The 24975-nt window shown below is 51.8% G+C and overlaps 1 protein-coding gene and 1 long non-coding RNA gene across 3 annotated transcripts; both read left to right on the top strand.

Annotated features, from left to right (window-relative positions):
- The first annotated feature begins 273 nt into the window (after positions 1-273).
- Positions 274-3124, top strand: LOC115251657 (uncharacterized). 2 transcript variants are annotated; one of them, XR_003890175.1, is made up of 3 exons: positions 274-389; positions 502-605; positions 3033-3124. It is a non-coding gene; the product is annotated as an uncharacterized lncRNA (long non-coding RNA). The 2 variants fall into 2 exon arrangements; XR_003890174.1 differs by having other exon boundaries at positions 502-645; positions 3033-3118.
- A 7849-nt stretch (positions 3125-10973) lies between these two features.
- LOC101065139 (glutamate receptor ionotropic, kainate 5-like) lies at positions 10974-24706 on the top strand. Its single transcript, XM_029844548.1, has 20 exons — positions 10974-11106; positions 17724-17879; positions 18177-18341; positions 18451-18548; positions 18643-18808; positions 18952-19130; positions 19283-19336; positions 19492-19653; positions 20022-20174; positions 20266-20370; positions 21096-21203; positions 21274-21477; positions 21763-21876; positions 22278-22387; positions 22462-22635; positions 22726-22891; positions 22981-23206; positions 23278-23406; positions 23513-23634; positions 23755-24706. The coding sequence occupies exons 2-20, from the start codon at positions 17774-17776 to the stop codon at positions 24493-24495; spliced, it is 3282 nt and encodes a 1093-aa protein (XP_029700408.1). The 5' UTR covers positions 10974-11106; positions 17724-17773; the 3' UTR covers positions 24496-24706.
- The last annotated feature ends 269 nt before the right edge of the window (positions 24707-24975 follow it).

The raw sequence follows: 24975 nt of genomic DNA, 5'->3' as shown, positions 1-24975 counted from the left end.
CGCTCTGATTGGAGGACATGAGGTGGTCCAGCTCTGATCAGAACTGCATCCAAGCTCTTCACATGGTGGACTTGGCAGCTCCTGATGCTTTTAGAGGATTAATCAACCAAAAGTCCCATCATGCATCACAGGCAATGAGGACCGTGGGGTGGCAGCGCCGCCTCCGTCAGCTCAGATCATGTGATCAGCAGAAAGCGCTGACATCAGCGACCTTCACCTTCATCCTCCGCTAGATGTCTGCAATTCTTCAAAGCTGAACATTTCCTTCCTTTCATGTGCTTTGATCTTATTTCCGACCTAATTCTGGGTCATGCGCTCTGATCAGGTTCCTCCTGTCTGTCCATTGTTCTGATTGGTCGACGGGGGACAGCCAACAACAGTGGTGAACGGTGAGAAGGAAGCAGCCATTCTCCTCCACTGTGGATCAAATTCCTTAACTTTCCTCAGTTCTTCGGAACTTTCCTGCTTTTTATCCGCCTACTTGCTTTCCTGGAAGGTCAGAGGTCCAGACGAGATGCCGCAGAAAGCCAACAGACCTTTCTTGTCCTCCACGTAGATGATTCACCTGTGGAGGAGCAGCAGGATGAGTGGAGGTCGTGGAGGAGGTGAAGTGGTGAAGCTGCAGCTGCAGTGCTGAGGTGGCAGGTAACATCTGCCACATCAGCAAGAATCTGACAGAGATCCATGATGGGAGAGAGGGATGGAGGGATGAAGAGAGGACAGACGGGCTGGTTATACTGGGACAGAGGACAGACGGGCTGGTTATACTGGGATGGAGAGGACAGATGGGCTGGTTATACTGGGACAGAGGACAGATAGGCTGGTTATACTGGGACAGAGGACAGATGGGCTGGTTATACTGGGACAGAGGACAGACGGGCTGGTTATACTGGGACGGAGAGGACAGATGGGCTGGTTATACTGGGACAGAGGACAGATAGGCTGGTTATACTGGGACAGAGGACAGACGGGCTGGTTATACTGGGACAGAGGACAGATGGGCTGGTTATACTGGGATGGAAAGGACAGATAGGCTGGTTATACTGGGACGGAGAGGACAGATAGGCTGGTTATACTGGGACAGAGGACAGACGGGCTGGTTATACTGGGAAAGAGAGAGACGGGCTGGTTATACTGGGACGGAGAGGACCGACGGGCTGGTTATACTGGGCCAGAGGACAGACGGGCTGGTTATACTGGGACGGAGAGGACAGATGGGCTGGTTATACTGGGACAGAGGACAGACGGGCTGGTTATACTGGGACGGAGAGGACAGATGGGCTGGTTATACTGGGACAGAGGACAGACGGGCTGGTTATACTGGGACGGAGAGGACAGATGGGCTGGTTATACTGGGACAGAGGACAGACGGGCTGATTATACTAGGACAGAGGACAGACGGGCTGGTTATACTGGGACAGAGGACAGATGGGCTGGTTATACTGGGATGGAAAGGACAGATAGGCTGGTTATACTGGGACGGAGAGGACAGATAGGCTGGTTATACTGGGACAGAGGACAGACGGGCTGGTTATACTGGGAAAGAGAGAGATGGGCTGGTTATACTGGGACAGAGGACAGACGGGCTGGTTATACTGGGACAGAGGGGACAGATGGGTTGGTTATACTGGGACAGAGGACAGACGGGTTGGTTATGCTGGGACAGAGGACAGACGGGCTGGTTATACTGGGACGGAGAGGACAGACGGGCTGGTTATACTGGGACAGAGGACAGACGGGCTGGTTATACTGGGACAGAGGACAGATGGGCTGGTTATACTGGGACAGAGGACAGACGGGCTGGTTATACTGGGACAGAGGACAGACGGGCTGGTTATACTGGGACGGAGAGGACAGACGGGCTGGTTATACTGGGACAGAGGACAGATGGGCTGGTTATACTGGGACAGAGGACAGATGGGCTGGTTATACTGTGACAGAGGACAGACGGGCTGGTTATACTGGGACAGAGGACAGATGGGCTGGTTATACTGGGACAGAGGACAGATGGGCTGGTTATACTGGGACAGAGGACAGACGGGCTGGTTATACTGGGACGGAGAGGACAGACGGGCTGGTTATACTGGGACAGAGGACAGATGGGCTGGTTATACTGTGACAGAGGACAGACGGGCTGGTTATACTGGGACAGAGGACAGATGGGCTGGTTATACTGTGACAGAGGACAGACGGGCTGGTTATACTGGGACAGAGGGGACCCTGGGAAGAACCCGGTGGAAGACCTGTGTGACACCTGACCCAGGTGAACCTCCACCTAAGTTAGTTTGGTTCTACCCCACATTTCCTAAACCATGGTTGCCATGGTGATCCGGACAGGACGATGCTTCTCATAGAAGCCGACAAAGGTTCATCCTGGTTCATTCCTAACTTCCATATCCCATATCCCATAGACCTTTGTTGCCATGGAAACTGTATTTTCTGAATGTTCTACCTCTTTGGTTTAAAGTTTACTGGAAAATCACTGTTTGATGTTTGAGTCAGTTTGAGTGATTTAAGCAGCAGCAGCTTCAGAAACTTTGAAAGCATCCCATAATTACCAGAATAGAAGAAATAAGTTTTCAGGGTTTTCAGGGATCAAAGCTGATGTTTGTTCCTTTGATCTTCAGCATCTGAGGGGCAGCGCCGGCGTACAGCCGCTAAGAGATGCACGACCCAAACAAAGGCCTCTGTCGCTGTTGCCATGGAAACGAGGCTTCGCTTTATGTCTCTGGTTTCCATGTGTTTTATTGTGAAAGTCGACAGGATGTGCAGGAGTGTTTGAATAGGAAGTTCCTGTCCGGTGCAGTGACTCGACCTCTGGGCCAGAACCAAGACGTGCTTCAGAACCATGAGGAAGAGCAGGAGTGGAGTGGTGGAAGGGAGCCTGTTCATGGGGGGGGGGGCTGCTGCTCAACCACAGGGGACCCTTTTAACCAGCATTCATGAAACAGCGCAGACTGAATCATGTTCTCACTCCTCCTCTTCCCCTGGTTATTATTGTACCACTCTTTTATTCTCTGTTGCTTTTACAGCCTTCCCCGTTATGGACCTTGTTCTTTATCTGCCCCCCCTGGTGGTGATGGTGTGACCGGCATGTTAAGCAGCTTCTCGTTATTCAGTCAGTGAATGTCAGGACTCTCTCCTCTCCTCTCCTCTCCTCTCCTCTCCTCTCCTCTCCTCTCCTCTCCTCTCCTCTCCTCTCCGCTCTCCTCCCCCCCTCTCCTCTCCCCCCTCTCTCCTCACCCTCTCCCCCTCTCTCCTCTCCTCTCCTCTCCTCTCCTCTCCTCTCCTCTCCTCTCCTCTCCTCTCCTCTCTTCTCCTCTCCTCACCCTCTCCCCCTCTCTCCTCTCCTCTCCTCTCCTCTCCTCTCCTCTCCTCTCCTCTCCTCTCCTCTCCTCTCTCCTCTCCTTCCGTCTCTTCTCCTCTCCCTCTCCCCCTCTCTCCTCTCCTCTCCTCTCCTCTCCTCCCTCTCCTCTCCTCCCCTCTCCTCCCCTCCCCTCTCCTCTCCTCTCCTCTCCTCTCCTCTCCTCCCTCTCCTCTCCTCTCCTCTCCTCTCCTCTCCTCTCCCCTCCTCTCCTCTCCTCTCCTCTCCTCTCCTCTCCTCTCCTCCCTCTCCCTCTCCTCTCCTCTCCTCCCCTCCCCTCCCCTCTCCTCTCCTCTCCTCTCCTCTCCTCTCCTCTCCTCTCCTCTCCTCTCCTCTCCTCTCCCTCTCCCCCGACACTCTATGATTATCCAATCAGTGTGTTGATGATGAGGATGATGAAGATAGGCACCTTTTAATCTCACATCATGTCTGTTTTGATAGAGACAGTTAGCATGTTAGCATCAGATGCTAACGCTTGAATGCTGAAGCATCTTCTGTTCCAAGAACCTCACCAGTGAGGTTCTTGGAACGTCCCATCTTCGGTCATGTGATCATTCTGGGCCAGGGCCAGATCTGCTGGATCCACGAACCACAACCGTGTCAGGTTCTGATCCGAGTTCCTGACAGTCGGATGCTCAATCCTGGAAACACAAGAACATAAACACTCACTCACACACACACATCCACACACACACACACCTGCTGAGTGTTTTAAAGTAATAAAGTCACTCCTTGAACATCAAGTCTGAAACATGTTTTCTTCTGTTACCATGGCAACATTTGCACACTGACCATGATGTTTAAATCGACCTGTTAATTTCCTGAATGTGTATAATCCTTGAGTGGCCTGTGGGTTACATGTGTGTTACATGTGTGTTACATGTGTGTTACATGTGTGTTACATGTGTGTTGCTTCCATCTGTCCATCATCAGGTCGTCCTGCAGGTCCAAAGTCACACAGGAAACGGAGAGAACAGAGCAAGAGAAGATGAACGAGGGGGGGCTGGGGGGATGGGGGGGGGGGGCACAGGGAGAGTGGGGGGAGAGGGAGAGGGTGGAGAGAGAGGAGGGAGGGGAGAGAGGAGGTGAATCAGACTGTGTGAAGCATCAGTCTGACACTGAAGGACGCCGAGAGCAGCAGCATCAGCGAGGAAGAGGAGGACCTGTGAGCAAAGGCAGCAGGAGGTGAAGAGGAAGTGCAGCCGGATTCTCCAGGAAATACTGGATCTGTTGCTTGTGGCTGTCGTTCCCCCTCCGTCTCCGCTCTCTCTCCCTCATTGGTGGAGGGACGACTGCTCTGCACCTTCTCCGGTTCTCCCTTTTTTTTCCCTTCCCAGTAACTCCGCTGGTTCCTCTGGAGCAGACGGGTGAGTGTTGAGCTCTGCTGCATTCAGTCCTCCCCCCTTTTCCCTCACCTCCGTCTCGCTCCTTTTCCTGCTCGTTATTCATTCATCTCCCTTCATCAATCACTCTCTTTGCTTCCCTCCATCGCGCCTCCTCCTCCTCTTCCTCCTCTTCCTCCTCCTCGCTGCTGCTGCTTTTCTATTAGATGCTTCACACCCCCTTTCCCCGTCACTCACCTTCTTCTCCCTTTTTCTCGTTGTTTGTCTTCTTTTGTCACCCTTCATTTGTGCGACCAACACACACACACACACACACACACACACACACACACACACACACACACACACACACACACAGGTTTGTATTCCTGTCCTTGTGAAGACTCTTATAGACATGATGCTTTTCCAGCCCCTCCCCCAACCTTCACCTTCAGACCAAGTCTTAACCCCCAAACAGACCTTTAAGGTCATGGACCAGTCAAACTCTCCCAGTCAGTGCTTATTCTGGTCCTCACCAGGCACACACACACACACACACGCACACACACACACACACACACGCACGCACGCACGCTCTGCTGCATTGCTGCTACATGTTGCCTTGAAAACAATTTTCAGGTTCTGGCAGATGTGAAGATCTGAACCCAAAACCATCGATGAGGAACACAGAAACATGTTTGTGTTCTCAACAGTCACATCACGTCCTCTTCGTCACACTCTAGTTCATCATTCCTGGACTGAATTAACGTTCCAATCTACATTTTTCTGCTTAACAGAAATACAGAAAACTGTTACCTGGACACACACACACACACACACACACACACGCACACACGCACACACACACACGCACACACGCACACACACACACACACACACACACACACACACAGAGCGGGAGTTTATCAGATAACTGTGGTCCTAACAACAGATGAAACTGTGGTTATTTGTCTGACTATTTGTCCCTGTAGCTCTTCGTCAGCCTGTTTCACACGTTCCACTATGAGTGGTCTATGTTCTACTCAATCTGGACTTTATGTGCAATAACACTTAGCATCCATAAGCTCCTCAACACTTTTGTTAGCTCCTCAGTGCTTCTTTCAGCTCCTCAGCGCCAATGTTAGCGCCTCATTGCTCATATTAACTCCTCAGCGCTCCTGTTAGCTAATCAGTGTACAACACTGAATCTTTTTGACTGACAGAGGTTATAATGTGATTTCATCTAAGTGACGCAGTGCTTCATTCTGATATGACGCTATATGAGGGGGTGGAGTTATAATCCAAACGCCATGGCCTCAGAGACAGTTCCGGTTAATGGAGGCTGCTGGTGTGTGAGGGCATCTGTCACTTTATACAGTTGTGAGGACATAATTTAATGATTTATGATTAAAGTGTGTGTGTATGTGTGTGTGTGACCACACCGTGGGAGATTTGCAATTATGTATCTCTCTCTCACACACACAAACGCACAGAAAAGAGAAAAGACAAAAGGGGAAAATCCCTCGCACATCAGGTGCTCTGATGTTTGTGGGCGTGGCTTCTGTCTGCACGCGCTGCTCTTTCTTTTGCCATCATTGTCCATCAGCAGCTCCATCAGCCCCCAGCTCGCCACTCACATAAACGCCATCAGCAGCATTTACAAAGCAATTATAGATCGGAGAATGAGCCGTCATGGCTGATGTCAGGTGACTGGGGGGTGGGGGGGCGTCAGCACCACACGTCAGTAATTACAGCCAGTCTGAGAATGACTGGAATCACAGGATGGATGAGGAGGAAACAACAGGGATGGATGGATGGATGATGGATGATGGATGGATGGGTGGATGGATGGATGGATGGATGGATGATGGATGATGGATGGATGAATGGATGGATGATGGATGGATGGATGGTTGGATGGATGGATGAAGGATGGATGGTTGGATGGTTGGATGGATGGTTGGATGGATGATGGATGGATGGTTGGATGGATGATGGATGGATGATGGATGGGTGGATGGATGATGGATGGATGATGGATGGATGGATGGACGGGTGGATGGATGGATAGGTGGATGGATGATGGATGGATGATGGATGGATGGATGGTTGGATGGATGAAGGATGGATGGTTGGATGGATGATGGATGGATGGTTGGATGGATGGTTGGATGGATGATGGATGGATGGATGGATGATGGATGGATGATGGACGGTTGGATGGATGATGGATGGATGGTTGGATGGATGGATGGATGGATGGTTGGATGGATGGATGATGGATGGATGGATGGATGGATGGATGGATGGATGGATGATGGATGGATGGATGGATGGTTGGATGGATGGATGGTTGGATGGATGATGGATGGATGGATGGATGGACGGTTGGATGGATGATGGATGGATGGATGGTTGGATGGACAGATGGACCAGAGGACGCTGCAGCAGAGGACAAAGTTAGTCAAGCTGATTGAGTGGCTGGACAGTGAGACAGATGTTGATGTGTCCCTGTCTTAAGACAGATGTTGACGTGTCCCTGTTTTAAGACAGATGTTGACGTGTCCCTGTTTTAAGACAGATGTTGACGTGTCCCTGTCCTACTGCTCATCCACTGAATCAGGTGTCCCAAATGAAGATGGCTGCTGTGGTCTCGTGTCTACCTGTTGGCGCTGCTGTCGTCCTACAAACATCATCTCCGATGGTTTTAATCCACATAAACGCAACACGTGACAGTGGACTGAGACAGTGGACTAGTCCTGGGCCGGCCACGAGGCCGCCTCCCGGTGGGTGGGACTGTGTGATATTTTTAATCACGTGTTTTTAATAGTCCGCATCACTCAAAGCGGCGCCACGGTTACTCGCGTCACTTCCGGTTATTAGAGACGCCGGTGTTTTGAGATATTCCTTAGGAACAGGTATAAACGTCTTGTTTTAGGGTGATGATAAAGAGGATCGGGTTTGAAGGCAAACGAAGATGGTTTCTGTTGTTTTTCTGTTAAAAAGTCATCAGTTTTCGGCCACCAGGCCAGTAAATGTGGGATTTTAAAATGTTTGGCTAAAGTTTGGCTGTGTCGGTATTTCACACGAGCTGTCGTGATTACGCTAATTATAATGTTTGTTTACGTTATTTGCAAGTTTGGAATGTTTCTTTCACGTTGGTCATTGAAGCACTTTAGAAACTTCTGATTTTGTGCGTGTTTTAACATCTTTTGAGCTCCTGTAATGATTTAAAGCCTTAATTAATTCTCACTCCAGAGCTCTGAGCTAACTTCCGGTTTGGCACCGCTAATCTTAAAGAGACTCTTTAATTATGTGGCTAATAGACTTTTTTGGGTGATCTTACAGAGTTTGTGGCATCAATTGATATTAAAAGTTACCGAAATCATTTGTGGATAGTGTAGATTAGTGTGACGACGTAGTATAAATTGGATCGACTGTTTTTTGTGACTGTTTTCTGCCTCATCTTTTTAAATATTCCCCTTGTTGATGCAGTAACGCTGTGATTAATACTGTAATTATCTGTATTTCTGGATGAAAGGGAACATGTTTGCGAGGTTTTGATGTTCTTCCCCCAGCAGCATTACAACAAACAGCTTCTGCAGCCACCGTCATCTTTGGGGGACATTAAAATACGGATTATGTGGACATCTGAGCTGTGGAGAGTTGATGTTCCTGCTGACTCTCCTTGTGGGCCCGTGTGGCATCTCTGAAGAACCACGGTGGTTCTGAGCTGCGGGGAACCGTGGATGTGTGCTCTACAACACATGGTGATGTCCTCACAAGGTTACGCCAACAGTCTGTTATCACGTTCTTGCTCTGTTTGTGTGAATCAAAGGCCCATCAGCCGCGTGCCCGCCAGACTCTGACGGCGTGATATAACCAGAGCGGCGCTGGTGAGGCTGTCACAGCCAGACCATGAGTGATGTGGACGGACGACCTTGGGCCGAGCGCTGCGGTAGCTGCTCGCCGTGTTTGGCGGCCAGCGTGTGACATCAGCATAATGCAGCAGCATCATTTGTGATGAACAGAGAGGCCAGAACACACCAGCGCTGTCAGGGCCGCGCGGCAGGCTGCGGTCCGGGCGGTGCTGCCCCGGCCAGCCTCTGGAGCCTGGGGGAGAACCTTCACGCTTGAGTCTTGCTTTGTAGCTGTTAGAACCAGACAAACGTTCTCAGAGTGGAGCGTGGAGAGCCTCCCTGGGTGACGCGAAGCTCTTCTGCTGTCCTGATAATCTGGGATTTTGTGACATTCCTGCTGTATTTTCATAGTTGGCTTTAATTTTGAGAGCTTGGGGCACGTTTGCTCTTCCTTCCTGAAGCTGTCAGGATGCTGCGGGACTCTGGTTTGTCAGCGTTTTTTGTGGATTTGCTTCACATGTTCAGCCTCTCTGGTTTTGTAGTTCCCAGAGGACACGAGAGGCAGCTGCTGGTTCCAGGCCGACGCGCTCAACACGGAGCCCTTCAGAGAAACGTTCTTCTGTCTGAAACTGAGCGGTCGTCAGTGATTGGCGGAAATCTGCGAAACAGCCCAGCTGGACCTCAAGTAGACTATAAATGTGGCCGCTGTCGGCGCGTCTCCACGAGAAGGTTCCTGAGGTCTGAGCAGTCGCAGATCTGCTTCTTTCTGCTGCAGTCGTTTCTGTTTGGATTCATTTAAGTTTCTGGTTGGTTGATTTAGATCCAGATGAGGATCCAGATGTGTCCCCCTGGTTCTCTGTCCTCCTGGTTCTCTGTCCTCCTGGTTCTGTCCTCCTGGTTCTCTGTCCTCCTGGTTCTCTGTCCTCCTGGTTCTCTGTCCTCCTGGTTCTCTGTCCTCCTGGTTCTCTGTCCTCCTGGTTCTGTCTTCCTGGTTCTGTCTTCCTGGTTCTCTGTCCTCCTGGTTCTCTGTCCTCCTGGTTCTCTTTCCCCTTGGTTCTCTGTCCTCCTGGTTCTGTCCCCCTGGTTCTCTGTCCTCCTGGTTCTCTCTTCCTGGTTCTCTGTCCTCCTGGTTCTGTCCCCCTGGTTCTCTGTCCTCCTGGTTCTCTCTTCCTGGTTCTCTGTCCTCCTGGTTCTCTGTCCCCCTGGTTCTCTGTCCCCCTGGTGCTCTGTCCCCTTGGTTCTCTGTCCTGGTTCTCTGTCCCCCTGGTGCTCTGTCCCCTTGGTGCTCTGTCCTCCTGTCTCTGTTGGTCTTGGGTGGGTGGGCGTGGTGATTTTATCCTCCTGCTCCTTCCTTTTATCGCCCTGCTGTTTTTTATTTCGACCCTCCTTTCTTCAATGACCACGGGATCTCCGAGAGAACAAATCGACTCGCCTGAATTTATATCATAAAACCTTTTATTTAAAGTATTTATTAATATTAGATTTGGTGAGAATCATTTTATTGGTTAAATTTGAATTTGATCTGATTTTGTTTCCCTCTGTTGCAGCTCAGTGGAGGCAGCGTACATCATTACCCAGAATGCAACAGGTGTGAGACGTCCTGCTGAAGTCACCTCTACACCTCATCTATGTTCCGGCCAATCCCCACGTCCTTCTCTCAGGCGCCATAGCAACCGCACAGATGGAGCCGTCTCCAGCTGCTGCCTGGAGGTGACCAGTCAAGGATTCTGGGTGTGTTGAGTGGACTCGACGCCCTGCAGGTGCTTTCAGAGAGTTCGGGACCCCAGAACAAACCCGGTTCATCAGTTTGTCATCTGACGGGAAGCAACCTGCTTCTCACCATGTAGCCGCGACAACCTGCGGAAACGTTCCTCTGAGCCAGGCTGATTACAACACGCTGAGCTCAGCAGTTGCACCAGCAGACACACACACACAGAACGCGTCAGGTCATTAGCAGCTGCAGAACTTCCTGTTTCATCTTTGAGTTCTGCGTAATCATCGTTTTAATTAACGGCGACGGCGGCATGAACCACCCCCTCAACACCCCTCCCACGGCGCCACACAAACCTGAGAGCAATTAGTGACAGTGGACCTAGATGGAGGGTGGACGCGGACAGACCAGACGATGAAACGACAATAGTAGAAGAAGAAAAGAGCATCGGCCAGTCAGAGGGAGGGGCAGGGGGCGGGGCTACGGAGATGGCGAGACAGGGACAGACCCCTGGGAGAAGGAGCTGCTGTGGGTTGACTGACAGGTGCTGGAACACCGTTCTTGGACCGATTGGAGGAACGATTCTCTCCACCATCGTCGGGCATCTGAGGCCCGAGTGAGACGGCGGCGGAGGCCATCATCTCTGTCCCTGCTAAACTTTTTTCTCAGAACAAACCTGGGACTTCCTGCCTCGGTGGAGAACTTTCTCAGCTGTCGTTCCAGTCTGGATGCGTCTCACCTGTCTCACATTAAAGACAAACACACGGGAGGACTGAAGCTGGACCGCTGACCTGACCTGGATCCACCTGAGACCAGGTCCATATCAGCTCCTGGGGTCGTCTTCTTTCTGTGAGTACTTCTGGGACTCCTTGAGTCTTTTCTTTGATCTCCTCAGCTTAGCTTGAGCTGTTTTATCTTCTGTCATCTTGGATTTACGGGGTTCTGGATGTTTAGTCTGTCTTCTTCTATGGTTTGATGTGATTCTCTTTTGTTGAGTTGAATTTCCACATTATTGATAAAATAGTCCTAATACATGCCTAGAAATTCTGGCTCTTTTTTCCTCTATCTGTTGTAGCTGTCATGTTGGCATGTGTCAAGATTAGAAAGAGTTTTTCTTGTTTAAAATTTATCCAGAAGTTATTGTTGGACTGGTTGATTTCAGAGAACATCTGAGATTTTAGTTAATCTGGAACCTTTAGACAGACTATCCATCTTCATTTGCGATGGCATGTCATCATCATCACACACACACACACACACACACACACACACACACACACGTTCAGACGCGTGTGCTGCTTAATTTAACCAGTCTGAGCAGCTACAGCATCACGCCTCACTGCTGCCCCCATAGGCCAGGCGTGCTATTACACCCAGACAACACCTGAACAGGTTCAAATGTTTTCAGTTTTTCTCTTAAGAAGTTCCAATGTACCTGACAGTAAATCTTCCTCTGTAGATTGGTTAGTCTGATGGTCTCTAATATCCTCTAATATAGATGACAGACGTAGACTTACTGGCAACAGGTGATTCACTGACGGTGCAGGTGAAATCTGAGCCTTGTCGAAGCTTCTGATGGGCTCCAAAACTGGTGGTTTGTGACGTGCTGAGCGTGATGCTGGACCGGGATGCTGGTGGTTCTGTTTGAGCTGGTGATGGACAGATGAGGTGACGTTCTGCGTAGGAAGCGAGAAACAAAGGTTACTCAGCTGCTATGTGATTTGAATTTAGATTTGAACTCACCTCTGAGCTGCTGATATGAGCTGCAGGACCTCCGGGGTTGATTACAGATGATTGTGTTTGTGTCTGGAGGCTTCGAGAGGAGAGGCGATGAAACTTATCATGTTTAATTCATTTCTAAGGACTGATGAGGAGCAGGAATCAAGTCAGAGCTACGGTGTGCTCACCTGCAGGGCTGTGCTACAGCCACAACTGTAGCTACGGGTTTAAGAGGAGACTCAGATCCACGTGTGAATGCTGGTTTATTTCAGGAGTTCTGCTCAAGGGACGTTAATGTTGTGAATATGTTAGAAATCTTCCAAATCCCTCCCTCCCTGGAGATTTGTGGACCCACCCGTGTGAAGCCCTGTAGGTGAATCCATCCTTAAGACCTCCTGGCTGTGTCCTTGCGCCCTTCAGTCCTTTCCTTTACTCGGTAATCGGGCCATCACAGGCTGACCCGTCTCCTCCCAGAACCTTTAGCGCACCCCTCCAGGTCTGTTGGAGCCCAGCGTGGAGCTGGAGCTCCAGAACATTATTAGCTGTCTCAGTTCCAGGGAGGGCAGATAAACATTAGGAGCTACTGTCATTGTTCCTCCCCTCATGGGTGCTTCAGGAGGGTCCACAGCCTCCATCAGCCCCTCAACCTGCTGCTGATTGATAACTGCAGCTCTTGATGATCTGCTCAGCTCCTTTCATTCTCTGCTGTTTCCTGTTAGATGTAGGAACCAGAGCCATGAGAGGTGAAACTGCTGGATCTGCTGGGAGAGGCAGAGCTTCGGTATTGAGGCTCCAGCCAATAGGCTGTCAGTCATGATCATCACCACAGATCTGCTCCAACCTTGGCTTCTCTTTATGGTGCACCTCGGTTTTACTGTCCCAACTAACACCTGGAACAACACAGATGTTTTACTCCTCAGATGATCTGAAGACGTGGGCAGAACTTCCTGTTTCATCTTTGAGTTCTGCGTAATCATCGTTTTAATTAACGGCGACGGCGGCATGAACCACCCCCTCAACACCCCTCCCACGGCGCCACACAAACCTGAGAGCAATTAGTGACAGTGGACCTAGATGGAGGGTGGACGCGGACAGACCAGACGCACCTCGGTTTTACTGTCCCAACTAACACCTGGAACAACACAGATGTTTTACTCCTCAGATGATCTGAAGACGTGGGCAGAACTTCCTGTTTCATCTTTGAGTTCTGCGTGGGTCACGTGGCGTGAGATGGCGTCCGGTGGTCCTATTTAAGTCCTGATCTTCTTCACGAAGGACTTGATGTGATCCTGTCTGAACCTCTTCAGCATCCTCCACACGTATCTCAGCACGCTTTGCCACGGCTGTGGCCAAACACGATCATTGAGAAGGTTTCTGGGAAAATAATCCTGTTAAAAGCAGCTTTCCCAGGGATTCATGAGCTCCAGAGAAACCAGGTGTCGCTCAGTGATTTAATAGACCTGAATATCAGCAGAAGATCCGCACGGCAGGGATTTATGTGGAGCGCGAGGGCGGACCTGCTCACCGACAGACCACAAATATTGAAGAGGGATTTTGGAATATGAACAGGAGCTGTGGAATCTGAACACATGAATTATGGTCAGCTCATCATTCAGCCTTTGTTTTAATGGGGACAGGTTAATGAGGCGACAGCTGCTGTGATTATGCTGGAGGTTCGAGGTTCGTCTGCACTTCCGCCTTAGTTCTGTATTTCTTGGCCTTGGCCTCAGTAGATTAACTGAGCTGAACTTGGTCTTCCACAGGCTCAGCTGAGCTCTGCTCTGGTTCTGTTTTTGTCAGAACTAAGTGCGCAAAGGAAGCTTCTGCAGGTGTGACCGCAGCGATGGCAGCCAGGCCTTTGATGCTTTGATCCTCAGAGCTCAGGCGTGTCCGGTAGATGTTGAATCGTGCTGCGCTGATGTGACTGCACGCCTCCTGAGGGCCCTTCATTCACGCATGGTTGACGTGATTTATGTCTTCATGCAGGAGGTCATGAACCTCAACACGAGCAGATGTTCTGTGTTCCTGTTGGCTAAAACGTGGCGGTGTCCCATAATATCCCGCTGGCTCAGTTAAACACTGAGAAGCTCCATTAGCAGAGCTCTATTAGCGCAGCTCACACACTCTTTTATGATCTCGGCTTTAAACGTTTCTCCTGCTTTCCCCATCTGTCCATCAGCAGGGTCCCCATCTGAGCCTGGTCCTTCTTCTTTCTCGCCTTCATTTTCTCACTTTGATCTTCAACTCCTCAGATTGTTTCTCTTAATCTTTTACTGTTCTTTGCATGATTTTATCTGTTTGAATAAATCCAGTATCTGCTCTCTTTTTAATTAACTTTCAGCATTTTCTATTCTTCCCCTCATCTCTCACTTTTATCTTTTTAGCTCATTTCCTCTTAAGTCTTATTGCCTCCTCCCTTTATCTGGATCAGGTCTTTTATCTTCATTTAACGCTGCCTCCTCTCCCTCTTTCTTCTTCATCATTTCCAGGATTTTCCTCTCGCACTAAATCCTCCGGTGAGTGTTTTCCTTCTGCTCCTTCACTGAAAACAGCAGTCAGCTGGAAGAGGACTTTATTTTGCATGTTTGGAGATGTTACAGAAGAGAGAGAATTTTAAGGGAATTATCACTGAATAGTTTAGGACATGGACTGAGCTCTGGTAGGATGATCTGATGGGGGTCTCACCCAGCTCCGGTGTGGCTGAGGGGCCGGAGATCTAATGTCTCCTGGTGAACCCAACCTGTTTGGGTCTGCCTCCATCTCCTCTGTCCAGAGGTGACTTCAGGTCTGAGCTTTAACAGCAGGAGGTCCATGTCCAGTTTGTCTGCTGGTCAGGAAAATCCAAGTTCATCAGCTTCCCTGAAGAACGTGGGACGTTGTAAAGGACTGTTTCACACAACTGTTCCAGAGCTCTGACTGGGCTCTGATGTCAGATCCTGTGAATCACTTTGATTCTGTCCACAGCCTCCTAAAGGTCAGAAACCCTCTGCTGTCATCCTGTTAGATGATGTTGGTACCATTGGCTGTCAGATCCTTCCCACAGTGTTCCTAGAAGCCTGCTGCCCCCTCCTGCTGCCACTGTCAGAAGTTCTAAACGTGCGCTCAGCCGGGACACTTTAACACACCTGCAGGTGTCACTTTAGTAATCTCAGGTTCCTGTTGGACCTGCAGATGTGTTGGTTTGGCATCTCCAGCTGTGTGAATGTGCTGATGGTGTCTGACTCTGATCTCTGCCGCCCCCCGACCCCTCATGTGTGAGGAACAGGTCTAACATCTCGTCTGTCTGTTGCTTAGCGATGGGAAGGCCGGCGTTGTTGATCCGGCTTCTGCTCCTGCACCTCCATCTGTGATTGGTGAGCACTGAGGGATTGTGGGTAAATGGGTCACCTTTTGTGCTGAAGCATCCTTTCGTTGTCAGGTAGCTCATCGATCAGGTTGTCATCGTTCCAATTAGGTCCAGAGGAGAGAACATTTGCACCGTTGTACCTGTCAGGTGAATCAGCGCGTTTTGGTTTCCCCTTATAACGATACGCAAGCAGTACTGAGTCAAACACCCGGGGAAGGGAGCATCAAAGGACAACAAATGTGACTGAGAAAGCATAAACCAAGCTAATGTGAGGCTAGCCTGCTAATGCTAACCTAAAAGTTCCCATCTGAAATCGTGACGATGCTCTCTAATGCAGAGCTTTCCTCCTAAAAGGCCTTAATCCTGCCCCAGACCTGATCTGATGGTGGTTGGTTGAGCTGAGCTCCTGTCTGTGTGTAGTTGGTGGCCATTGTCGTCTTCTCCGCTTTAGCTGTGATCTTATCCCTGAGGTGTTGCCGTGTGTGCTCGACCTGGGAACAAGTTGTATGTTTCCATGGTGACCTGAGGGAGCTGATGTTTACTTGATGTTCCTCCTCGGAGCATCTTCAGCTGTTTCTTTGTTCTGTCCTTCACGTCTACGCACCCTCCACAAACCGGAGAAGCCTGCTGCTCACAAGTAGACCAGGCAGAAGGTGTCACGGCACGTTCTCTCCAGGCGAAGACCAGGGGAGGGTCCAGGCGGGGACCAGGGGAGGGTCCAGGCAGGGACCAGGGGAGGGTCCAGGCGGAGACCAGGGGAGGGTCCAGGCGGAGACCAGGGGAGGGTCCAGGCGGAGACCAGGGGAGGGTCCAGGCGGAGACCAGGCAGAGACCAGGGGAGGGTCCAGGCGGAGACCAGGGGAGGGTCCAGGCGAAGACCAGGCAGAGACCAGGGGAGGTTTTATGCTTCCTGTTGCTTACATCGCTGTGGTGCAACGGTCAGGAAGTCGGGCCGTTTCAGAACCTCAGTGTCCCCATGTTCTGTCCCATCAGACGGGTTTTTTGCTGTTTATGTGGGTTCTGTCCTGTTCTGTCCGTGTCCCACTGAGACCCTGTCATCAGCCCACAGCGAGCAGAGACGCTCTGAAGATCTCATCTCTCCTCAACCCACCGTCACAAACGCCCCAGAACCGGACCGTTGCCGCCACCCCAGAGGAGCGCTGCTGCAGGCGGCCGGTGATCCGACCATTGGCTCTGGTTCCCAGCTGACGGCCCCATCCCCCTACCTTCAGAGGCTTGTGTGGAGGATTCATATCTGCAGCAGCTCTCCTCCATCTGGGGTCCTGCTCTCTGGTCCCTCGGCTGCTGTTGGCGTCTCCATGTAATGGAGGTGGCACACTGTCATGTTGGATCAGGAGACACAAACATTCCAGCTTTCTGCTTGTAAACCTGCAGAACCTGAAGAACAAACACGAGAAGAAGACAGATTCTATTAGATATGACCTCCAACCAGCACCCCCCTCCTCCCCCCCTCCTCCCCCATGAGTGCTGACAGAGGACTTCCTGGTTTCCACCTCTGGCTCTCCTTGTTCGTTGTAGTGTTCTGAGAATCCGAAGGTCACCTTCACCGTGCTGCATCCCCCCCTCCATCCATATCCATCCCTTCATCAAGCAGTTTGGTTTTTTCCTTCTTTATCGTCATTAGTGAACCTTTAGGATTGGACTGTTTGCCCTTTTATTGTGAAGTTGGTGTTGACTTCTGGATGATGTCATAATTTCCTGTTGCTGTTGCATTGCAGATTGTGAGCAGTGGCGCCACGTTGGCGCTTATCACACGTGCAGTTTCCACGGGTAGAGACATGTTGCGTGTTGCTAACGAGAGGGATTAGCATGTAATTATAGCGGTCTTCACTAAGCTGCAGCAGTAAAACAGTCTCATCAGCGACGCTAATATCAGCTCAGCTCCGCCCATGGCGCGGCCATGTGGCCTAAAATTCTTATCGTGGCATAAATTTAATCCCCTAACAGTAACTGAGAATATCTAGATATAAATCTATGTGTAAAAATGATAAGGAATGTGTGTCTGAATGGGTTATATAGTCCCTTAGACATGATCTTATTTTGATAACCTTGTTTTCTATAAATCAAACTAGCTGCAACAAACCGCTCACTTCTTCGGGAACACAGATATAAAGTGGACTGAGGTCCAGTTCGCTACACAACTCCAGGCTACATCAAATGAGCAAACAGGAGCAACGTTCATCACCTTTGTTTACAGCCAGTCGCTTTCCACTTAATTAGAACGTGTTTGCTTAGTAAACAGCTCGAGACACCACAGTCAGAAAACACCGCTGAGCGAGTAGCAAGAGCAGAACGGAGCCAATGTTCCATTTAAGGTTGAGCTGAAAGGGTCAGAAAAGTGACAATGGACAACTAAGCGATGACTCCTCCCGTCCTGCAGGTGGCGCTACAGGTAGCCAGCAGAACGTTCTCCATGAGGAGCAGTGGAAGATGCCGGCTCTGCCAGCGCTGCTGCTGTCGTACGTCTTCATCCCTCTGCTGACCGTGGCGCCCCTCCCCTTCGCCTGGGCCGACACGCCGGCCGCCCTGCGGATGGGTGAGAAGGGTTCACCTGTTCACCTGGTCACCTGGTCACCTGTTCACCTGGTCACCTGTTCACCTGGTCACTTGTTCACCTGGTTGACTTGAAACAACTTGAATAAAGTATTCCAGTTTTACTCTGTTGCATTAAAAACCCCAGAATGAAGTGAAACAAAACTGTGAAACAGCCAGATGATGCTAACGTGACTGCTAGCAGGTGTCACCAGCTGACAGTACCGTTATATTCTGAGGTGCTGGACTCACTGGTGACCTTCAGTCCAGAACCTGTTGATTCTTGTCTGTCTGCTTCCAGCCGCCATCCTGGATGATCAGTCTTTGTGTGGACGTGGCGAACGTCTAGCATTGGCTCTGGCACGGGAGAACGCCAACAGCCTGATGGAGGGTTCCTCCCAGTCCAGAGTGGAGGTGGACATCTACGAGCTGAAGAACGACTCCCAGTACACCACTACCGACACCAGTGAGTCACACAATGAGTCTAATAAAGAACCGATATTTACATTTTACTCAACCAAAACCCCTTGTTTGAGGTCAGGTTGGTCCTCACAACTACACATTTCCTCTGTTAGTGTGTCAGATTCTACCAAAGGGTGTGGTCTCTGTGATTGGCCCCGCCTCCAGCCCCGCCTCCAGCTCAGCTGTCAGTCACATCTGTGGGGAGAAGGAGGTGAGTGTCCCAGCTTTCCTGGGAGGCTCCTCACGACGCTGGTTAGTTGGCGTTCCTGCCGTTCGCCTTCACTTCCTGCCGAATTGCTCCTCAGATCCCTCACGTGAAGATCGGTCCAGAAGAGACGCCCAAGCTGCCGTATCTCCGCTTCGCCTCGGTGACGCTGCACCCGAGCAACGAGGACCTGAGCCTGGCCATCGGCTCCATCCTGCGCTCCTTCAGTTACCCGACCACCAGCATCATATGCGCCAAAGCCGAATGTGAGTTTCCTGTTTCGCCACAATTCAGCATTTAGGTTTAAATTTCCTGTTTAGTCAAGCTCATGAATTTCTGGGCGTGGCCAGTGTAGCCACGCCCCCATCGATCAGTGGCGAGGTGTTGAGCGGCGTGTCTGTCCCCTCAGGCTTGTTGCGATTGGAGGAGCTGGTCCAGAGCTTCCTGATCTCCAGGGAGACGCTGTCGGTGCGGATGCTGGATGACAGTTTGGACCCGACGCCTCTGCTGAAGGAGATCCGTGATGACAAGGTGGCGACCATCATCATCGACGCCAACGCCTCCGTCTCCTACCGCATCCTCAAGAAGGTTAGAAATTCGATGAACCGTTGAGTTTCTTTCATGTTCGCGCTCTCCCCTCGAATTCTCACAGCTGCATTCTGGGTAATAATGCTGGGTTAGGTAACATGGCGAGGGGGCGGGGCTTAATGACATTCATGTCTTCTGTGTTTGTCCTGCAGGCCAACGAACTGGGGATGATGTCAGCGTTCTACAAATACATTCTCACCACGATGGTGAGATCTTCATCACGCTCCCCTCATCGCCAACAATAAAACCGCTGACCGCCGCTTAACCAGCCCCCAACGGGGGCGGGGCTTAACAGATGGACGGAGGTTGTCCAATAGAACCCTGGCGCTGAACCACCACTAACCTGTGTCTGTCTCTGCAGGACTTCCCTCTGCTCTGGTTGGACAACGTGGTGGGAGACCAGTCCAACGTTCTAGGTTTCTCCATGCTGAACAGCAGCCATGTTTTCTACCTGGACTTCATCAGGAGCCTCAACCTGTCCTGGAGGGAAGGCTGCAGGATCAATCCGTACCCAGGACCCGCGGTAAGCAGCACCCAGGGGGCGGGGCTTCAACCTCTGCAACGCGTGGTTGTTCCCCTCCAGTTTATGTACAAACGAGCAGCAGCAGGAAGGTTTTTAGGGTCAATCCGAGGGTCAGTAATCCTGGAGTAGTCAGCTGGAGACTGAGACAGGAAGTGATGCGTCGCCTCCACTGATGGCGTCATAGCTGCGTCCACCTGGCGTTCATGAACCCCCTGAGCCAGCGTTTCTTCATCTAATGACGGAGTGATATAGTCGTAATCTGTCTGCTGAGCTGGGATTATAATCTAGTCAAATGTTACGTCAGAGTCAGACGCTCGTCTGAGCTGTGATTCGCCAAGATCCGTAAGATTCTGACTCCTTGTCTGCAGTTATCATCGGCGCTGATGTTTGACGCGGTCCACGTGGTGGTGAGCGCCGTGAGACAGCTGAACCGCAGTCAGGAGATCGGCGTGAGGCCGCTGAGCTGCACGTCTCCTCTGATCTGGCAGCACGGAACCAGCCTGATGAACTACCTGCGCATGGTACACACACATATACACACACACCTAAACACATAGACACACACACCTAAACACACACGCACTCTGATGGCACGTGTCCCTCTCGGATCAGGTGGAGCACGACGGTCTGACAGGACACATCGAGTTCAACAGCAGAGGTCAGAGGACCAACTACACCCTCAGAATCCTGGAGAGACACCCGGGGGGCCACAAAGAGGTAGAACCCTTCGGCCCACAGCTTTAAAGGAGAACCTTCTGGAACACCGGGCTCCTCACGGTTCTTAAGCGGGATAAAATCGCTCTTGGATATTTGATGATTGGATTTCAGCCTCGTCACTCATTCGAGCTGCCAGTCAAACCAGCACAGCAGCTTCTATTGACTGTTTGGACGTTAGCTGCTGCCTTATTATGTCGTTAAAAGGTCAAGGGTCACTTGGGTTCAGCTGCAGGTCAACTGTTAACAGTGATTTGTCAGAATCGATTCACGTTGTTCATCACGCATTGACTAGCACCTCCTACAGGCCAGCGGCCTGACCTGCCACAGAGGCTAAAAGCTCATTCAGAAGTAGGCCCCTGAGGTTAGCATGTTGGATACAAATGTTCCGACACCGAATGCTAAACTTGGCTAACAGGCTGCTGAATTTAGCGCCATATGTAGCATCATCTAAAGAACAAACATATGAAGCCCAGTAAACCACCTGTGGGTCAGCAGGTGGGTGTGTCCTTATAAATGATGCTGGGGTGGGAGGAGCCAGATCCACCACCGATTGATTTGATCATTGGTCGGACGGCTCGGATTGTTTTCTGGTTGAGTTTAACTGATGGGTTGAAACAAACCGTCTCCAGCGTAAATGTACCGTCGGCGCTAACGTCATAGCTTGAGCTCAGAACCAGCCAGGCGCCTCTTCACTCCTCTTTCTCCTCTTCTTTGTGTTTTGGCAGATCGGTACCTGGTTCTCCAATAACACATTAGTCATGAACTCCACGTCTCTGGACCTGAACGCTTCAGAAACGCTAGCTAACAAGACGCTAACTGTCACAACAATATTGGTAGGAAAAAGCTGGATTTTAAATCTGAGTGTTGTTGAGCCACCTCACGGTATCACTTCCTGTTTGTCAGGAAAACCCATATGTGATGCGCAAGTCCAACCACCAGGACTTTCAGGGCAACAACCAGTACGAGGGCTTCTGTGTGGACATGCTGCGGGAGCTCGCTGACATCCTGAAGTTCTCCTTTAAGATCAAGCTGGTGGATGATGGTCTGTATGGGGCGCCAGAGCCCAACGGCAGCTGGACCGGCATGGTGGGCGAGCTCATCAACCGGGTGAGTGGGTTAGCATGTTAGCGTGTGTTCACACAGGTAGGAAGCTCAGCTGTGTGCGGGTGGGCGTGGCCAACCCTTCTGTCCTCATATGGAATTAGATGTTTTATCATAAAATATGAACATGACGAAGACCTGAAAAACCTCAGATCAGTAGCGCGTCGGGAGTTTAACTGGCTGAAACCAGTTTAAGTTGCTACACGAAGACGCTGCAGCTGCTGTGACAGACAGCAGGAAGGAGGCGGGGCTTGAGGATTTCACCTGAATAATCGAGCCCCTCCCCCACAGAAAGCTGACCTGGCCGTGGCCGGCTTCACCATCACGTCGGAGAGAGAGAAGGTGATCGATTTCTCCAAACCCTTCATGAACCTGGGCATCAGCATCCTGTACCGAGTTCACCTGGTAAACTCACATCTGCCGTTCACCTGGAGCACAGCTGCCACACACCTGCCACACTCCTGTCACACACACACACCTGTCACATACACACCTGCCACACACACACACCTGTCACACACACACACACACCTGTCACACACACACCTGTCACTCACCTGTCACTCACCTGTCACTCACCTGTCACACACACACCTGTCACACGCCTGTCACACACACACCTGTCACTCACACCTGTCACACACACACACACACACACCTATCACTCACACACCTGTCACACACACACCTGTCACACACACGCCTGTCACTCACACGCCTGTCACTCACACACCTATCACTCACACACCTGTCACCACACACACCCTGCCACACACACCTGATCAGAGGGTTCTGGGTGTGTCCAGGGCCGTAAACCTGGGTACTTCTCCTTCCTGGACCCGTTCTCCCCGGCAGTGTGGCTCTTCATGCTCTTGGCGTATCTCGCCGTCAGCTGCGTTCTCTTCCTCGCCGCCAGGTAAGTCGCCCCCTCCTTCCTGTGTGAGCGGTGCCGACTATCATGGAGTAACCTAGGTGACCTCTGGCCCCCAGGCTCAGCCCCTACGAGTGGTACAACCCCCACCCGTGTCTGCGGGAACGTCGGGACATCCTGGAGAACCAGTACACACTGGGAAACAGCCTCTGGTTCCCTGTTGGGGGGTTCATGCAGCAGGGGTCAGAGGTCATGCCCCGGGCCCTGTCTACTCGCTGCGTCAGCGGCGTCTGGTACACCAGCATTACCACAGATCTGGGACACATACTGGGGCACAGGGGGGGGGGTACTTGACTGCTGCTGTTCTTCTTCTGTGGTGTCAGGTGGGCCTTCACTCTCATCATCATCTCGTCCTACACGGCGAACCTGGCGGCGTTCCTGACGGTCCAGAGGATGGAGGCTCCCATCGAGTCCCCGGACGACCTGGCTGACCAGACCAACATCCAGTACGGGACCATCCACGGGGGCTCCACCATGACCTTCTTCATGGTGGGGAACGTTTTGGCGTCTGCTCGAGTCGGGCTGAGCTCAGCCCAGTAGATCTGAACGCGTGTCCTCCTCGTCCTCCCACCACTCAGAACTCCCGGTACCAGACGTACCAGCGCATGTGGAACTACATGTACTCCAAGCAGCCCAGCGTGTTTGTGAAGAGCACGGAGGAGGGCATCGCCCGCGTCCTCAACTCCAGATACGCCTTCCTGATGGAGAGCACCATGAACGAGTACTACCGCAGCCTCAACTGCAACCTGACGCAGATCGGAGGTCTTCTGGACACCAAGGGCTACGGTATCGGGATGCCTCTGGGTCAGAACTCTCGTCCGCACCGTGATTCGCTGTTCTCTCTGTCTCCGTGCTGACTGACTCCGCCTCCTCAGGCTCGCCGTTCCGAGACGAGATCACGCTGGGCATCTTGCAGCTGCAGGAGAGCAACAGGCTGGAGATCCTGAAGCGCCGATGGTGGGAGGGAGGGCAGTGTCTCCGAGAGGAGGACCACCGAGCCAAAGGTCCCGCCCACACCTGCGTGCAGATCAATGCTAACGTTAGCCTGTTAGCATCTGGAATCTGCTTTTCTAATGTGTGTGTGTGTGTGTGTGTGTGCGTGTGCATCAGGTCTCGGGATGGAGAACATCGGGGGGATCTTTGTGGTCCTGATCTGTGGTCTCATCATCGCCGTGTTTGTGGCCATCATGGAGTTTGTGTGGTCGACGCGGCGCTCTGCAGACACCGATGAGGTAGCCACTATCTCTCCCCCCCCCCCCCCCCCGCGCACACACACACACACACACACACACAGCAAACATGGCTGCCACAGCTCTCCTCCCTCTGTGCCCCCCCCCCCCCTCCCCCCCCAGGTGTCTGTCTGTCAGGAGATGTTGTCGGAGTTCCGAAACGCCGTTTGCTGTAAGAAAAGTTCCCGTTCTCGGCGGCGGCGTCCTCTGACCGGCGCCGGTGTTGGAGTCCTGCGTCACCCTTCCCGCCTGGCTCTGGCGGCCCCCCGCCCGATCCGGCTGGTGCGCGACATGCGCTTCAGTAACGGTAAACTGTACGGCGGCGCCGGCCGCCTGAGCGGCACTCCTCGAGGGGTGGGAGGGGCCGATCTGGGCCCAGGGCCACAGAAGCTCCTGGAGGAACCCATGTGTGTAAACGCCACCGGAAGTGCGCTGACTCCGCCCCTGCCCACACTGGTGGCTCCGCCCATGCTGCCCCGGGGCTTCCTGCAGGGCTGCAGCCACGTGCGGATTTGTCAGGAGTGTCGGAGAATCCAAAACCTGCGACCCACTGCGCTAACTCCCCCCCCACCTCCCCCTCCTTCCTCTTCCTCCTCCACCTCCTCCTGTTCCCGGGTCCCCGCGTCGGCGCCACACCGCCGCCACGGCCTGCACCACCACCTCCACCACCATCGCGGCTCCATGTCCCTGCCCCGCCTCCCACCCCCGTCCACCCCCTCCCCTACAGACAGAGCTGACAGCGATGGCGGCGGGACGGGCAGTCCCAGACGGGCCAGTATGAAACCACCCCCCCCACCTCGGCCGATGCCACCCCCGAAAACTCCACCTCGCCCTCCAACAGACTTACTGGGGGGTCATAACTGAACGTCAACAGAGGGGCGTGGCTTCACTTATCCGAACAGTGGTGACGCGCTGTCATGTCACATGACCTCTGACCCAATCACAGAGCTCTGTGGGCGGAGTCAGAACAGCTGCTGATATTTTACTTGACGTTCAACACACACACACACACACACACACAGAGGGTGAGTGGAGAACTGAACCTGTGATGTGTGACTGACCCTGGTTCAGTGGGCGGGGCCTGTGACACTTCTGTATTTGTCACTCGTCAGTGTTGATATTGATCATTGATCACGACGTAACTCGGCTCCACAATGTTTTTATTTGTTTTTTTTATTTTTTTACTGCGACCAGAGTTACAATTACAATGGTGTGTGTGTGTGTGTGTGTGTGTGTGTGTGTGTTCTCTACTGTATACCTCCTGATTTGTACCAGCAGCTCATCAAGTGAAGACAGTTGACTGATTCTGATGATTATTGATTATGTGGCTCCGCCCTCTGATGT

This window comes from Takifugu rubripes, chromosome 12 (genome assembly GCF_901000725.2).
Source record: "Takifugu rubripes chromosome 12, fTakRub1.2, whole genome shotgun sequence".
Classification (NCBI taxonomy): domain Eukaryota; kingdom Metazoa; phylum Chordata; class Actinopteri; order Tetraodontiformes; family Tetraodontidae; genus Takifugu; species Takifugu rubripes.
Note: the sequence above shows the minus strand (reverse complement) of the source record. Positions and strands in the feature narration are given on the sequence as shown.